General features: G+C 53.7%; 1 protein-coding gene across 1 annotated transcript in view; it reads left to right on the top strand.

Annotated features, from left to right (window-relative positions):
• Positions 1-9436, top strand: part of ITPKB (inositol-trisphosphate 3-kinase B) — a 112873-nt gene extending 103437 nt beyond the window's left edge. Inside the window, exons 6-8 of the mRNA XM_049868073.1 lie at positions 1637-1738; positions 3978-4049; positions 6151-9436. Coding sequence (XP_049724030.1) covers positions 1637-1738; positions 3978-4049; positions 6151-6366 — 390 coding nt within the window. The 3' untranslated portion in view covers positions 6367-9436. The remainder of the gene's footprint in view (positions 1-1636; positions 1739-3977; positions 4050-6150) is intronic.
• Positions 9437-13293: the final 3857 nt, after the last annotated feature.

Here is a 13293-nt window from a genome sequence, read left to right as displayed (position 1 = left end):
GTCTTCTGAGGCCGAAGGCCCACCGGCTCAGAGAGAAACCAACTGTCTTCCTCGCCACCGCCCCCCCAACCCAGTGCCTCCCTGCCCTCAGTCCAGGAAATGCCCTGTGCAGAGAGGCTTAAGGGGGTTGGGCCACCACTGGCCTCGGCCTAGGCCTCCCTCTGCCCCAGGCTTCTGCTCATCCTCAGAGGCAGCCTCAGCGAAGTCAGAGCTTTGACTCATCTCAGTAGTTAAGCATTCAGCTGCTAATCAAGAGGTCGGCAGTTCAAATCCACCAGCTGCACCTTGGAAACCCAATGGGGCAGTTCTGCTCCATCCTGTGGGGTCACTGAGTCAGAACTGACTCAACAGCAACGGGTGTTTTTTTTGTTTATGGTGGAGGGACCCAAATTTTAGGGCTCCTAGAGTCCCTGGGTGGCACATACGGTTAAGCAGTCTGCTATTAACCAAAAGGTTGGCAGTTCGAATTCACCCCACGGTGCTTCAGAAGAAAGGCCTAGCTGTCTGTTTCTGAAAAAATCAGCCATTGGAAACCCTGTGGAGCACAGTTCTACTTGGACACACAGGGAGTCACCATGAGCCGGAGCTGACTCAATGGCAACTTTTTTTTTTTTTTTTTTTTTGGCATTGCTATCCTTTCTCATCCCTTGTCTGTAAAAACCAGATTTCCTCATTGATGAGCTAAGCCCCACGGGCTATCCCTTAATAGCCCGGAGCAGAGACAGTGCCTGGGATGGGAAGGTCTCTTGTGCTGCACGGGCCAGGGGCAGAGCTGGTAGGGACAGTGTTACATCTCAGCTTTTAGGGAGCTAGGATAAAAGAGGGGTCCCTGGGTGGTGCAGATGGCCAATGCTGTCAGCTGCTAACCGAACGGTTGGAGGTTTGAGTCCACCCAAAGGTGCCTTGGAAGAAAGGCTTGGTAATCTTCTAAAACTCAGCCATTGAAAATCACATGGAGCACAGTTCTACTCTGACACACATAAGGTCACTATGAGTCAGAAGTCGACTCAGTGGAAACTGTATTATTTTTATTTTTTTTAGGATAAAAGATCTTAAATTACACAGGAAGTAGAGCTGGACTTGGGATGGAGAACAGGTCTCTCCTATCCCTGGTGAGGGAGAGAGCCGAGGAAGGCCGCCCTTGACCTCGGGCTATGGCACAGCCCTGGCCGCCGGAAGCTGGCATCTAGTTCCAGGGCCAGGCCCTGCAGTGGTGAAGCCCAGGGGCTCCTGTCTCCCTTAGACCTGGTGCTTGCCGGGCTGGGCCTCTGCATTCCACTCTTCCATTCCACTTGCTTTGACCCAGATGCTTCTGACTGAATCCAGGCCTTTCCCAGTGCTATCCCCTCTGTCTGGGATGACATTTCCACCCTCTGAGGGAGAAGACATCCCCAACTTTGGGCTGTCCAAATTAACCCTTTCGTCCCCAGGCCGTGTTCACCTGGCTGCATGAGGCCCCTGCCCTTTCTCTTGTATGAGGCACCTGGCTGCCTGTACCACCCACTCGAGTGCCTGGGGGGCCAGGACCCAGCCTCAGTGCTCTGTGGCCAGTGGTCTGGGCCATTTGTTGGGTGACTGTTGCCAGAGGTTCCTCTCCTGACCCTGCTTCTGAACGGGGGGTTGTTCTCCATCTCAGAAGGAAGACGGTTCCGTGAACCGGGATTTCAAGAAGACGAAGACGAGGGAGCAGGTCAAGGAGGCCTTCAGAGAATTCACTAAAGGAAACCAGAAAATCCTGGTGAGTGGGGGGGAGCGGGGGCGGCTCCCCTGAGAAGGACTAGTCAGGAAGGGATAACCAGACCAGGCCTTCCCTCAGGAGTCTTCCCACATGGCAGCTGCAGCGCGTGCCTACACAGAAGACCCTGGCCCCAAACTTGTGCTTGGAAGGTGAGGGGAAGGTGATGGGATTGTCAGCTCCGCCCACTGGGAGAACAGGGAAACTCTGCAAACCCTCACTGACTCTTTCCCTTGAGCATCAACCTCACAGCTCAAGACACTTTCCATTCCCTTCAGAGAATGGTAATTGCTGTGTGTCTTCAGCATCTTCGGCCTGCCAGGAATTGTGGTGGCACTCATTGAATCCTCAAAGGATCCCTCTGGTGTGGGTGGACATTCTTGTTCCCATTTTACAGACGAGGAGACTGAGGTCAGAGACACACAACCAGGAAGCGGTGGAGCTGGGACTCCAGCTGCCTTCCGGGTTGGCCAGCCCTGGGCTGTGAGACTAGGGGAGGGAGGTCTGCCCGCCGTGTCACACCGCCCTCCCCGGCAACGACTGACCGGCTGTCTCTGAGCGTAGAGCTGTGGGCAGTACATGTTCTTGACAAGGTGGCTGAGTTTGTTTTTGCTGCTGCAGCAGCAGGCAGGCTGGGGCAGAGGCTGGCTCCTGACCACTAGATTAGAACACTTGTTTTCCCAGCTTAGCCAGTGCCTTAGTCTCTTTGGGTGGCCATAACAAAATACCACAAAGGGGGTGGCTTTAAAGAACAGAAATTTATTATCTCACAGGTCTGAAGGCTGGAAGTCCAGATCGGGGCCTTGGCCATGTCGATGCCTCGTGGATCTGTTCTGTGCCTCTCCTGGTTTCTGGTGGCTGCCAGCCATCCTTGACATTCCTTGGCTTGTGGATGGGTCCTCACATGGTTTTTTCTCCCGCGTGTGACCGTTTCTGTGTCTGCCTTTCTCTTTTATTAAGTGCCACTCAGAAAGGGTTAGAGTTAGAACCCACCCTGGTCTAGTATGATCTCATTAACTGATAACATCTGTAACGAAAAACTCTTATTTCCTCAAACAAGGTTACGCTCACTGGTACAGGGGTTAGGACTTTAACCTATCTTTTGGGGGACACAATTCGATCATAACAGTGTTGTTCCAGGGCAGATTAACCAGCAAGCACACGTAAACTTGTGCGTACCTGGCTTGTTAGATAATCTGACTCTGTGTGTGTTATACAACCACCCCTGGTGGACCGGGCACCCTGTAATGGTCAGAGACCTAAGCACGCCCTGGGACGTGGGCTCTGGAGCCCCCAGACCTGTGTGAGAAGAGCCTTCTCTTGAGCAGGCTCGAGGGGCTACAGGGTGGGGAGAGGTGGGCCCGGATAGCCTTTTCTTCAAGGAGACTCAGAACTGGTAGACACTGGATTCTCCCTCCCCCTCCCTCTCCAGCTCTGAGTACTCCCAAGGATGCTTCTCCTTCAGCCCTTGGCTGGTCTTGGGGTGCCAGTCATGCATGGGGCCTGCAGGGGCTTCTTCACCCCACTCCTCAGAGTCTGAGCCCTCTCTGGTTCCCACTCAGCAGTGTCTGCCACAGAACACACCTGCTTGCCATGCCGGGGCCAGGCGGGCTATTCCTGGTGCCCGGCACTCAGGAGCTGCCCGGCCGGCCCTGACGAGTTGCGTCACCATTATTCAGATGGGCTTTAGGAACCCTGCGTGCCTGTGTGCGGACGGGCTTCCCCAGCGGCCCCATGGCCCGAGGCTGGTCAGTCCCACAGAGCTGGCCCCTGGGGAGGGATGGTATCCAGGGCTTGCGTAGCCCAGTGGGAGTGGAGAGGCTGCTGGTGGAGATATTTGTGGCTCTCCAGCTTATTCTTCAAACTCAGGGACTGTGAGGTTTGTACTCAGGAAGACACCATGGCAACCAGCCTCTTAGGGTGGTGACTCTAAACTGTTGGCATTCCAGAACAAACTCAGCCATCATGCTGGAGCCCCTAGAGGGCGGCAGGGCTGTGTGGAAATGCCCCTTCCGCTCCCTGCTCCCCAGGCAGTGTGAGGTGCGGAAAACAAGGGGTTGGGCATCCTTTTCTGGGCCTCCGGTTCTGGTGTCATAGATGAGGAGGTCAGGGTAAATTATCGGGGTCCAAGGTCCTTCCTACTTTTTATACCCAGTGGCTCTAATGAGCTAAATGGCTTAAAATCTACCCTCCCCTCCCCACTAAATAACATATAAAACTGTGGTCATCTTCCTCTTCCCAGATTGCCTACCGGGACCGGCTGAAGGACATTCGGGCCACCCTAGAAGTGTCTCCTTTCTTCAAGTGCCATGAGGTAGGTATTGGGGGATGTTTGGCCCTCTCGGGCAGAGAGCTGTGTTCGGGGTGGCTGGCCTCAGCCTGCAGGGTCTGTGCACCTGAGCATTGGGTACGCTGCCCACACCAGCAAACCCACCTGTCCCAGAAGCCCAAGGGTATTTTTAGGATGGCTGCGGTCCCGGACAGACCAACAAGGGACCACCCCTTACTATGTGCAGGAGCCATTCCATATGGCTTCCTGGGGTGGCACCTGGGATTCATGCTTGAGAAATCTGAGGTCACTGCTCCCCTCTTTCTCTTGCTCCCAGCTCCTGAGGGTTGTTCATGCGGGCAGCTGGCCGTGGTGGGACTTGTGTACCACACCCCCAGGGTCTTATGGCAGAAGCTGTCTGAGCTGCTAGAGTAGCTAAGTAGCCCCCCCATCACCGCCCCCAAGACCTTCAGACTCTGGGGAAGACAGGCAGTTCTTTAGTGCCACTCAGAGCAGGTCTGGAACTTTCCACCTGCCCCCACCTTCTCAGGGCAGTGGGCAGCAAACAGGGAAAGTGGCACCCTGGGAGAGAGGATTTGGAAAGTGTCAGCATGTTGCCTGGAAAGGTTTGCACCAGGGAAACTGGAGACTGGTGGTCCTGGGTGACTGGGGGGTGGCAGGCCTGCTGCTGGCCTGCACAGAGCCTCTGTGCAAACCGCACCACAGCCCCCTCCTCCAGCAGATGCAGCCTGTCTTGCCCTTGGATTTTATCCCCCTTTGCCCCTCGGCCAGGATACACCCTACACCCTGGATGTGGTGGTCCTGAGGGTGACACCCGTGAGGACTAAGGCGGGGGGACAGATGTAGACACCTCGATAGGCCATTCTCACTGCCCACTGCTCCTCTTAGCCTGGGGGAAGCCGCATTGTTTCTGGTCTTTGGCTCCTGGGCCCAGTGTGTCCCAGCCAGATGAAAGGTCCTATGCAGCCCGTGCGAACCTGTCTTCCCTCAGCCTCCTTCCTCTGTGGAGACTTCAGGCTGCAGGACCGCCTGCCCAGGCCCCACATGTTAGCTCCAAAATCCCATGTCCTCTGACCTCCCTGCCCTGGGCCCAAGGACCCCACTGCCCCCTCCTGCTGACCAGGCAGCCCAGGGCTTTGTCCTGCAGCTTTTTCCTCCCTTCTTCCCCACCTTTGGTTTTATTTCTTGAAGCTTTTTTTTTTTTTTTTACTATATTTTTCTGAAGTCTCTCAGAAACTTCACGTCCAGAAAGAGGCCAAGTCCTCCGGGGTCTCTAGTCTTTCTGTCTGGGAAGACGAAGCCCCTTTTTCCGGGCCCAGAATTTCCAAGGGGTCTTCCCTGCCCCAGACTATGGGAGATATAATGACCCCTCAGTTCCTGCCGACACCCCCTTGCTTCTTCCCGGCCCCACACAGGGACCCAGGGGAAAGTACGGCGGGTGCGGTCATATTTGGGAAAGAGTGCCTTACTCCATACCAGTGCTTGCCCCTTGTCCAGCGGGGAGGGTCTTTGGTGTCTGCTGTGGGAGGAGGGGGGAAGTAGGCAGGAGCTGGCCTGGGGAGGCCCTGCTGGGCCTGTCTACCCAGGATTTGCAGCGGGAAGGGAGGGTTCTGCAGAGGGAGGGGCAGGGCGATCTGGCCTCACCCTCTCGTGGTGGTGCTCTGTGTGCATTTGAACTGTGTCCTTCCCCTGCCCCCAGGTAGAGTTTGGAATCTTCCTGGTACCTTCCCTTTCACCGTGAGCAGTCCCTTAAGGGTTTTGGGGAGGTATCTCCTGAGGGAAGAGGAAGGGCCCTTAGGGTTTGGTGTGTCTAGAACTAGTGGAAGTGTGTAGGCTGGAGGAGTGGTGAGGTTTGCGGTCCCAGACTCCCTCCCAGGTGCTGTCCACACTGAAGGGTGGTCCCGGCCTGGAATCAGATGTCCCTGCCCTGGCCTTGTCACTTGCTGGGGGAATGGAAGTGCCGGCCCTGTGGTACCTCTCCTGAGCCAGCCATTGGACGGTTTATCCGGCCACAGCCTTTTCCAAGTCCCCTCAAGTGAGCGGTTGTGGTGTGAGGACTGGGCAGCATGAAGACCGGGTGGGGGCTGCAGCTCAGCCACCTACCCCTCGTGTCCTTGCCCTCCAGGTCATTGGCAGCTCCCTCCTCTTCATCCATGACAAGAAGGAGCAGGCCAAGGTCTGGATGATTGACTTTGGGAAGACCACGCCCCTACCTGAGGGCCAGACCCTGCAACATGATGTGTCCTGGCAGGAGGGGAACCGGGAGGACGGCTACCTCTCAGGGCTGAACAACCTCATCGACATCCTGACGGAGATGTCCCTGGAGGATGCGTACGCCTGAAACAGCTCTCCTGGTCCTCACCCCTTCTCTTTCCTTCTGTCGTATTTCTCCTTCACTTCCTCCTGGGCTCCAGCCCAGAACTGACCCTCCCGAACTGCACTACAGGACACTTGGTAGAAATAGGAGAAGGGATGCGATTCCTTAGTGGTGTTCTAACGTAAGGGCTTGGACGTGGGGCTTTCACTGCTTATTGTAAATAGAATCGCCTACTAGACAGAAATGCCCAGGCCTCGGGCTCGGCTTCCTGTAGGGGAAGTTGGTTAGGGTGAAAGCTGGAGGGAGGCTGCACCGGGAACACCTGACACTTGAGCCTCCCGGCCTCTGGGTGGCCCTGGAATAAGCAGGCTAGCCCGCTGACGCGCATAGCCCGCTGAACTGTGGGGGCCTGCTGCCCCCTGGTGGCCAGCGACGTTACCGCAGTCCCGTTCCTGGGGCAGCCTTCCACCCAGAGCTCGCTAGGCAAGGGCTGTAAGGGCCCCCGTGTGTGGGCGGGCTGCTGGTGCCTGCGGGGAAGCCAGGCTTTCTGGTAATAGGGACACAAAACCACTGGGGGAGCTTCACATTGGCAAGGGGAGAGTACTGTCTGCTCAGCAGCTCAGGGACTCCCAGAGACACCTTGCCACCTAGAGCTGCAAAAACAGGGACCCCACCCATTCAGAGCTGAAACCCCCCCAGTTTGGGGCCCGACCCAGGAGGCTGTAAGTCAGCCTGGCTGTCCTCTGACCAAGGCCTTCCCAGAAGGTGGCAAACAGGGACAGTGTTTTTCCATCTGCAGTAGTTGCCCGTGAATTCAGAGGGTCACTCTGCAAACCTGAGCTTCCAGTACGATGGCAGCCGCCCCCTGCTGCGGCAAGATCTAGGGGGGCTGGGGGGCAGGCACAGATAGCATGGGGAGGAAGGCAGACAGACCCATGGAGTGTCTGGCATCCTGGCCCCCGGTGGAGGACACTCTTCTCTGCACCACCCCCCTGCCCCCTGCAGTGTTAGTCACTCCTCCCTTCTTGCTCTCTGGGGCCCTTTCCTGAGGTCCAGAGTCCCCAACAGTCACCAGGGAAGCCTTCTGCCAGCGGGGCAGTGAGGAAGGAGGATTCTGGCTCACTGGCATCATCCTTTTTCCCCTGAAAATAAGTCTTGCAGCCTGAAGGGCTCAGACCCATGTTCCCTGAACATTGTGTGGGTGCCTCCCAGGGTATGTGATGCGAGCAAGGAGCTACTCCAGACATCTCTTCCTGAGGGTCTGTTTTGCTTAAAGTATTGTGGGAAACTAGTTTTAAACCATATTTTAATTGTGAAGCACGTTAAGTTTACATTATTGAGAAGGATGTAAAATTTACATGACTTTTAAAGAAAAGAACTCCTGACTCTATTCTACTTGGAGCTGAGTCCCCAGACCCAGTCTCTTGCTGTCAGTGGTCCAGGGTGCAGGCAGTGGGGACGCTCAGGCTAGGCCAGGCCAGAGGGGCCCAGGGCCAGTATCTCAGTAAGGACCTGCCTCAGGAACACAGCGGAGAAAATATGCACCAACGGGTGTGGCCCACAGCCCACTCTGTCACCCCAGGATCACGGAGGGAACTGTTGACTTGCCCACGTGACACTTATGTTTCCCCTTTCATGCTGGGTGACAATGGAGGGGGCAGAGGGTGGGACACATGAGACGTACAAGTACAGCTTTCAAAAAAGGAAACCGCTTTTAAACTTCCTGGTTCTTGTTCAAAACAGTGCTGAGCTTTTGCGTGGGCCGACTTGCTAAAGGTCACACCCTAGTCGGCTGAGCACGGGAGACCTTGTGACGGCATGTGGTGGGCAAGGAAGGAGGGATGAATGGGGCACCAGGGCTTTAAGGCCAGCTCTGGGTCTCTGAGCTACAGTCCCTTACGGGTTAGAAGGGACCCTGGGGCTCTGTGCTTCCGCCACCTGCAACCGACCCGCTGGGAAGGGACATCATTCATTCAGACATAGATTCTATAGCTAGAGGCCAGCCAAAGGCTACCTTCCTTGTATCTATGAAAAAAGTTTGCTAAAGCAAGTGAACGATATGAACAAAATGTACAGGGAACCAGCTTAACCTACTTAAGAGAACAAATTTTCCAAGCACTTTAAGCAGGCACCAGGTGTTTGCGAACAATGTGCTGTATGCAAATATTAGTTTATTCAAGGAGACCCACGAGCCTCTTACTGGCAATACTTTGCTTTATGTATGTGAAAGTGGTATAAAACAATATCTTTTTAGGGTTATTATTTAGATTTTTAAAAATATATTTACCATGCAAATTCTGTTCCACACTTACTTTCTCTCAACCCATTCCACCCTACCCCCTTGCTCTGACATCCAGGTCCTTCCCCCCTTGTCTCAGGGGGATAGGTGGATCCTGGAATGGAACTTGCCAGAACCTCTGCCTGGTAGTCTAAAAGACCACACCTGCCCAGCCCTGGTCCGGGCAGATGTAGGGGGGCTGGGTTAGGAGTGGGGCCAGGGAGTGGGACACACTGTGGGTGCCAGGCCTTCCTGCCCTGTCCTCGCTGGCCCTGGGGACTCACAGGGCATCGAGTACTAACGCGTCTGCACTGCTTAGCATTTGTGGAAGGTTTCCTCAACTGTTTTTCCCAGACGTGCCTTTAGTGTCATGTAAGAAGTTTTTAAGTTATATTTATTTCGTTGGTTTTTTAATTGCACAAAACACTAAGACTAAAAGGTTGAATTTTGTTTTTTCTTTAAAGCTTTGCTTTCTCTTTCCTCTCCCACTTGGCAGAAAGCGCCAGAAGCAGCCCAGCCCACCAAGATGGACTGTTTCCTTCTTTCGATGTAATTAGCCTTGAGTTTCTCTGGATCTGGTTAATCCAGCGTGTCTATGACCCTTGTTCTAGTTGGGAAGAAGCAGGGCGTTTGTTCCCTGTTGGTGCCTTTTTTTCTGGAGGAGAAGACTCTCCCAGAGCGTCTCTCCTTTCCTTCCGTACCCTTCTTTCTCACGGGACTTGGAGAAGAGTGAATTGTTACAGAACCCCCACGCACAGTGCCTGTCAAACAGACTGCAAATGCTCTGTACCTTCCTGAATAAAGGCCTGAAGACCACGGTGCTGCTGCAGTGTCGTCAGTTCGGGCCCCAAGCCCTGAAGAAGAGTCTGATGAGTGAGTGGATGGTGATGGGGAATTGCATGGGGGCTGTGAAGGTCCTGGGGTCCTGGGTAGCACAAACGGTTAAGCGCTTAGCTGCTAACCGGAAGGTTGGTGGTTTGAATCCACCCAGAGGCACCTCGATGAAAGGCCTGAAGATCTACTTCCAACAAGCTGTAGCCATTGAAAACCATATGGAGCACAGTTCTCTGACACATGGGGTCGCCATGAGTCAGAATTGACTTGAAGGCAACTGGTTGGCTGGTTGGTGGCTGTCAACAAGACCCTCTCTAGAGTATTCAAGACAGGGCAAGAGGGGAGGTGCAGTGACTCAGGAGCTCTGATACTGAATGACCAGGCTTCGATTCCTGGCCACTGCACCTCATGTGCAGCTACCCCCGGTCTGTCAGTGGAGGTTTGCGTGTTGCTGTGATGCTGAACAGATTTCAGCAGAGCTTCCACACTAAGACTAGGAAGAAAGGCCTGGTGATCTACTGAAAATCAGCCAGTGGAAACCCTATGAGTCACAGTGGTTGCCATGAGTTGGGGGCCGACCTACCGGCAGCTAACAACAACATAGAAGCACCTGTGTTCTCAATTTATCAAGTCTGTGAACAAAGCTTTATAATCTCCATTATACAGATGAGGAAACAGGAACAGGGATCTGAATCCAGAATTTGCCTGGTTTCAAACCCAGGGCTGTTCTGTCTTCCTCCCTACGCTGGCGTTGTCTGGAGGGCAAATGGCGTGTCATCTTTGCCCTGGGTCCGATGCTAAGCAAAGTGCTTGGTCCACAGCAGCCACCCAGCTAGTGTTTGTTAAGCTAATAAATGGCTGCTTGGCTGGGTCGGGCAGTGGAAGCCCCTGGATAGAGAAGCCTTTACAGCACATCAAGGGATTTGCTGTCCTTTACCATGTGCTTCCTGTTAGCTCCTCCCCAGCTCTGGATTGCCAGGTTTTATTTGCAGAACTTTTAGAATTCTGTATTTGTGTGTGTGTGTTGGGGATGTTGGCGTTGCACCCTTTATCATTTTAAATAGTCATTGTCAAAAGTACAGAAGGTGAAAAGCCACGGGGCCTTTGCACCTTCTGTTTCTCTGCCTGGGATATTGTCCCTAGTTACCACATGGCAACTATGCTCACTTGATTCTTGATCTGTATCAGTCCTGCTGATGCAGCGGCCACCAGCCCTGTGGGTTCCAGCCAACTTCCATGCAGGCACAGTCTGACAGTGCCTTACCCAGAGCCTGCTCTGTACCTGAGTTGTTAGCTGCCCTGGGGCTTCCCTGTTGGCCTGTGCAACCTTGCAGTTTGGGGGATTTTACTCCCATGGTACAAACCTTTCACCAATGAGAGACAAGAACGGGGGGATAGATTCTTCCTCCTTCACCACCACCCCTCTGATTAGCTTCTCAGAGGATGGCCCCACAGGATCAGCTTGGTGATGCACCCTTGGATTGGTGCTCCCTCCTCCTTGCCTCATAACTCCCTGGAGTTTCACTGTCCACCTTAGACTGCTTTCTGGAGAACTCAAGCAAAGATGCCATCTTTGAGGTCTTGGCCCAAATAGTAGAGCCAACATTGCAAAAGATCCTTGGAAAGATCTCTGAATGCTCCAGCTAAAACAAGATGGCCCCATTCACACTCTACCACATTGCCCTGTTTTATCTTTCATATGGCTGTTAACACACTCAGCTGCTAACAGAAATGTGGGAGGTTAAACTTCACATAGAGGTGCCTTACAAGAAAGGCCTAGTAATCTATTTCTGAAAAGTCAGCCATTGAAAACACTATGGAGCACAGTTCTACTCTGACACACGTGGGGTCACCGTGAATTGGAGTTGATTTGAAGGCAGCCGGCACTGGTAGCAGTATTCAAAACCATCCTACAGGTTATGGTCTCTCTCCCCGTTTACAGTGTGGCCCCTGAGGACAGGGACTTTACCCTGTTAACTTCTGTTTCTTCAATGTCTAGCAGTGCTAGGAGCCTCTGTGGTTATCCCTGAGTTTTATGACTACCCCCCACCCATGTGCAGCCCTGCTGTCGTGGTAGAAGTTAGACCATTCACTTATTTCCCTACTTAACCTCATGCCCACTCCATGGGGCTGCAGAGACTCCGCCCAATCCTTCAGTCTACAGCACCTCTCCCCACTCCTTTTCCTCCTACCGGACTTTGCCTGTAGTAAGGGGCCAGGCCTTCTAGGGTTCTACACCCCTCTACCTGCTCACCTGGAGCAGTCCAGACTCCGTATGTCCTGGAGGTCCTGAGCACTGGGGAAGAGGCCAGAGCCCACACTGGGTAGGGGCTTAGGAGAGGAGCCTGGTCACCCATCAGGCACATGGGCCTGTGGTTGGGGAAGAGTTGCCTGCTGGCTCAATCAATGGGATTGTGGGTCTTTCTTCCTGCTTAAGACAAATGTCAGTGGCCCAGGCTGCCACGACTAAGTGTGCCTGCCCTTGAGAGACAGAATGAGCGTGTGATCCAAATGGAGCCCCAGGGGCCCCTTGGCCTGTGGACCCCTCACCTGTTGTGGTGGGAGACCATGAATGAGTCCTGTGTTGCTGCACCAGTCCCACAGCCTCAGAGGCTCAGACTTTGGCCCCTGCTGGCAGGGAGGGGTGCTACCTCTATTCCTCCATGCCGGCCTCCCAGTCTTCATGGGGCCACCTGGTGCGGACGCCTCAGAAAACAGAGCCTGGAGTGGCAGCTCAGGTGCTTACACGTCACTGGGCACTGTCTTTACTCCATAGGTAGGTAGGTAGCTGCTGTTGAGTCAGCTCTTACTCTTATGTACAACGGAATGAAATATTGCATGGTCCTGCATCATCCTCACAATTGCTGGCATGTTCAAGTCCATCACTGCACCTATTGTGCCAATCCACCCACTGAGGGTCTCCCTTGCCTTTGCTGGCCCTCTACTTCACCAAACACGATGTCCTCCTCCAGCAATTGATTCTTCCTGATGACAGGTCCAAAGCAAATGAGTCAGACAATGTTCTGTTGTGATCCATAAGGTTTTCATTGATTAATTTTCAGAAGTAGGTCACCAGGCCTTTCTTCCTAGTCTATCTTAGTCTGGAAGCTTTGTTGAAACCTGTCCACCATGGGTGACCCTCCTGGTATCTGAAATCCCAGTGGCATAGCTTCCAGCATCACATCAACACACAAGCCACCTCAGTATAACACAATGACAGACAGGTGTTGGCTTTACTCCTTAGGCCCCAATTATATGTCTGGGAACCGGGAAGATAACCCCAGGATGGGTCTATGGACCCACTGGGCTCAAGGCGAGATGACTTTGGCCAGAAATCTTCTATCTCACGGACTCTATAAGCCCCACTGTAACCAGAGGACCATTTCAGGTCTCTGGGAGCAATGTCAGCACCTACCCCAGAAGACTGAGCCTGGCTGTTGCCATGGAAAATTCCAGACCTGTCCAGATCTAAGTTCACAGATGGTAGAGCATTGTCTGAAAGGTAGGCCAGGCCCGCTTGAAGAAAGATCCTGCAACAGCACTGCAAGTTATGTGTGACAATATTCTTCCAACCCAACCCCAAAGGGTCCTGCAGCTGTTGGCCAGAGTAGCTGTGCTCTGGAGGAAGGAAACCGCCAGACTTTTTTGAGGACCCTTAGATCCGCTTGCTGGAAACCCTGGTGGCACAGTGGTTAAGAGCTATGGCTGCTAACCAAAAGGTGGGCAGTTCAAATCCACCAGGTGCTCCTTGGAAACCCTATGGGGCAGTTATACTCTGTCCTTTGGGTCGGTATGAGTCAGACTTGGCGGCAACTGATTTTTTTTTTTTTTTAGACGCA

The sequence above is a fragment of the Elephas maximus genome, chromosome 24 (genome assembly GCF_024166365.1).
Source record: "Elephas maximus indicus isolate mEleMax1 chromosome 24, mEleMax1 primary haplotype, whole genome shotgun sequence".
NCBI classification, from domain to species: domain Eukaryota; kingdom Metazoa; phylum Chordata; class Mammalia; order Proboscidea; family Elephantidae; genus Elephas; species Elephas maximus.
Note: the sequence above shows the minus strand (reverse complement) of the source record. Positions and strands in the feature narration are given on the sequence as shown.